This window comes from Wasmannia auropunctata, unplaced genomic scaffold (genome assembly GCF_000956235.1).
Source record: "Wasmannia auropunctata unplaced genomic scaffold, wasmannia.A_1.0 LD336106.1, whole genome shotgun sequence".
Classification (NCBI taxonomy): domain Eukaryota; kingdom Metazoa; phylum Arthropoda; class Insecta; order Hymenoptera; family Formicidae; genus Wasmannia; species Wasmannia auropunctata.
Window position 1 is genome coordinate 7,012,693 of NW_012026784.1, and position 3,094 is coordinate 7,015,786.

Genomic DNA, 3,094 nt, shown 5'->3' on the forward strand with positions numbered 1-3,094 from the left:
AAACGAGTCGCCCATCTGCATCCTTGTTCAATTGCGCATGCGAGAAAAAGATAAAAGATGGATGTACCCTTCGCTCTTCCATTTTCTTTCTCTTTCTATCAGCTCACGGTTCCAGTCAAAGGCGCCGCCAGGTCTCCCCTACTCTATGTATATAAACTCTTTGTTAATTGCATGGATAGTGTTCCGTTTCCAACTAATGCGCGCATAGACAGTACACAGAATTCCCTAGATCCCCTCCATCTTCACGCATGAACCGCGCATCAGCTACCGCAAGTTTGAAGGCTGCAATTTCACGCAGCGTCAAGACGCTAGCGACCATCCCCACTCCGGCAGCCTTGGTCACGCGCATCTGTTGATGCGCATGAAATGTGTCTCTTCAGCGATTTGACGCTGGAAGTTCAAACTTGCCCAACTTCAGCGTCCAAACGCTGTGTTGTTATATTTATCAGCTAATTTGTGTTAATTTTTAATAATTTATTTCAGTAATAATCAGTAAGAAGTTAAACGACAACGACAGCGACAGCGACAGCGACAGCGACAGCGAAAGGAACCAGGTTTGTATAATGTATTTTTTATTTTAATTGATTGTGTATTTGTCTGAAATAATTTGCAGTGATACGTTTTTATACATAACTTCTTTTTAATGTTTGATATATTCCATACATTATCATGTGGACAAGAATAATTATTTTTATCCACAGTGTGGTAAGTATGTATGGAATAAATACTATTGTTAACTGTTAATGCAGTGCTAGTACTGTAAAATTTTTCTATGTGCAGAGAATGGAAAAATCCTGCGTAGGAGCCACTTGGTGGACGGCAACCGAGCAAAATGTTTCCGAAATACCAGAGGTTGCAGACACAATTGAAGAGGCAGAAGATAACATACTTCCAAACGAAGAGGACTTCGACGTGACAAATCTTCCGGGCAATAAAGTAAAGGAAGAAGAATTACATGAATTTCCTGTCATCGTTGAAGAAACGAATGATGTTGAAACATTATTGTCTAAAGATGAGCTTAATAAGATTACAAAAGGTAGGACATAAAGATAATATATAGAATAACAAATTTTTAGGTTATATACAAATTTTTAGATTTTATAAAATGTATATACATATTTCACTTTCTAATATCTAAGACAAATATTATCCAAACACACACACACATATATATATATATATAATAAAAACGTTTGTTTTATAGATCCAAATTTGCTTAAAACACTTGTGACAAAGGAATTGAATAATACTTCAAGGGTACCTGCTGAAACGTCTGAAACATCCAATTATTGCGAAGAGAATGAAAATAATGAAAATTCAGCTGGTTCATCAACGAAGGAATTTTTATGGCCTGACGCTGCTGTGTACTTGCTTTTGGAATTATATCGTGAAAGAGAGACAGATTTCACTACGGGGATGAAACGACACTATGTAATTTGGTCCGAGATTGCGTCCAAAATGATTGAACATTCCAATGGAAAGTACAACATCACAGGACAGCAATGCTCGGCAAAACTCTCTGGTTTAAAAAGGACATATATTGAAAACATAGTCGACCAAAATAAGAAAAGCGGCAATTGTCGCAATTCATGGGCATTTTTTTCGGTAAATATTTTTAAACATAGCATTTTTATTTTAAGACTGAAGTACAATAACACTGGGTTTTTAAAGAATTTTTATGCTGAAAATAGCTAGATTAATGAATAGATTAAGGAATTCTAACTGTTAATAAATAACACTAGGCAGTGCAGCATATTAAATTTGATATTTCTAAAATTCTTTGATTTGATTATGTAAAGGTCATAGATTCTATACTTGGAAAAAAGGCGTATATAACTCCCCCAGCGATTGCATCAAGCGAAGGGCCAGCTGAATCCACATCGTCAACGTCAAGTTCAACTGAATCAATAATAGATTCGCCCTTGTCGTCAAGTAAATAACATTGAAACAATTAAAATTTTATATTTTATTTACATCTTTAACATTTAGATATTAATTAATTTTTATTACAGATCCACAGAAAAAGCGCAGAGTAGAAACTGTTCTTGAGTCTTTTATTAAAGACATAAAAGAAGAAAGAGAGGAAGCAAGGATTAAAAGAGAGATTGAGAGACAAGAATTTAACAGATTGAAAGAAGAACGATATGAAAAACATAAAGAAGAGAGGGAACAAATGCACAAGGAAAAAATCGAAATTCAAAAATCATTAGTTCAAATCTTGAGCGAGTTAGCTGCTAAATCCAAATAATTGGAACTGAAATTCTGTAATTTTATTTTATTTTTTTTACACTCTTTAAAAAATAATTAAAATATTCGTTTATTTGTTCTTAAAATAGATCTGCGTATCTGCATCTTGCCAAAATTTCGGAATTAAATTTAAAACTTTTTAAGTAAAACAGCAAATTTAAAATATTTTCGTACTTCAAAAAGGCATTCATTTATTAATTCAAAAGTTATTTTTTAATTTAATAAAATGTTAATTTATAGATTTATATAAAATAGATTATTTTTGTTTATGGATGCTTTATATTTTAATAAGCTATTGTACTGTAAATACTAATAACGCTGTGACTATAAAGTTAATAAGCTACAGTTAGTAATATATATATGTCGTATACTGAAATGTTAAAGAATGATGGAAATAAAAAATCCATAAAGTTGTTTTGCCTTATTTATTTACTACACTTGCAAATTTTAATAATTTTATTAATATATTTCTGACATACATTATACATTTTCGTTATATCTTATTAGTAAGCTATTTGTTATTTCGATTCTTTTAGCATTACCTAAATCAACCAAGTTATCATGTAACATCGGAACTACAACATCTTCGTTACCGCGATATATACATCGAATAGGTCATCTTTTAGAATACAAACATTGTGTAATACACAGCAGGCCAAAATAAACTCCGGAATTTTCTTAACATCAGTCAACGGTAAACAATCTAAGAGAATCCGAAATCGTATCTTTAAATGACCTATAGCTCGCTCTATTGCCATTCTAGTAGATGATAGACAGTAATTGAAATTTTTCTGTCTATTTGTTAAATGCCCATTGTTTCTATATGGTATCATTAAGTGTGGATGAA

General features: G+C 32.2%; 3 protein-coding genes across 3 annotated transcripts in view; 2 read left to right on the forward strand and 1 right to left on the reverse strand.

Annotated features, from left to right (window-relative positions):
• The window catches only part of LOC105455429 (histone H2A-like), an 11,154-nt gene that overhangs the window by 3,545 nt on the left and 4,515 nt on the right, over positions 1-3,094 (forward strand). The gene's annotated exons all lie outside the window — the stretch shown is intronic.
• Positions 1-3,094, reverse strand: part of LOC105455422 (nuclear pore complex protein Nup155) — a 14,654-nt gene that overhangs the window by 1,798 nt on the left and 9,762 nt on the right. The window lies entirely within an intron of this gene.
• On the forward strand, positions 20-2,333 carry LOC105455412. The gene is made up of 5 exons (XM_011698717.1): positions 20-554; positions 781-1,036; positions 1,205-1,605; positions 1,800-1,932; positions 2,013-2,333. The coding sequence occupies exons 2-5, from the start codon at positions 784-786 to the stop codon at positions 2,246-2,248; spliced, it is 1,023 nt and encodes a 340-aa protein (XP_011697019.1). The 5' UTR covers positions 20-554; positions 781-783; the 3' UTR covers positions 2,249-2,333.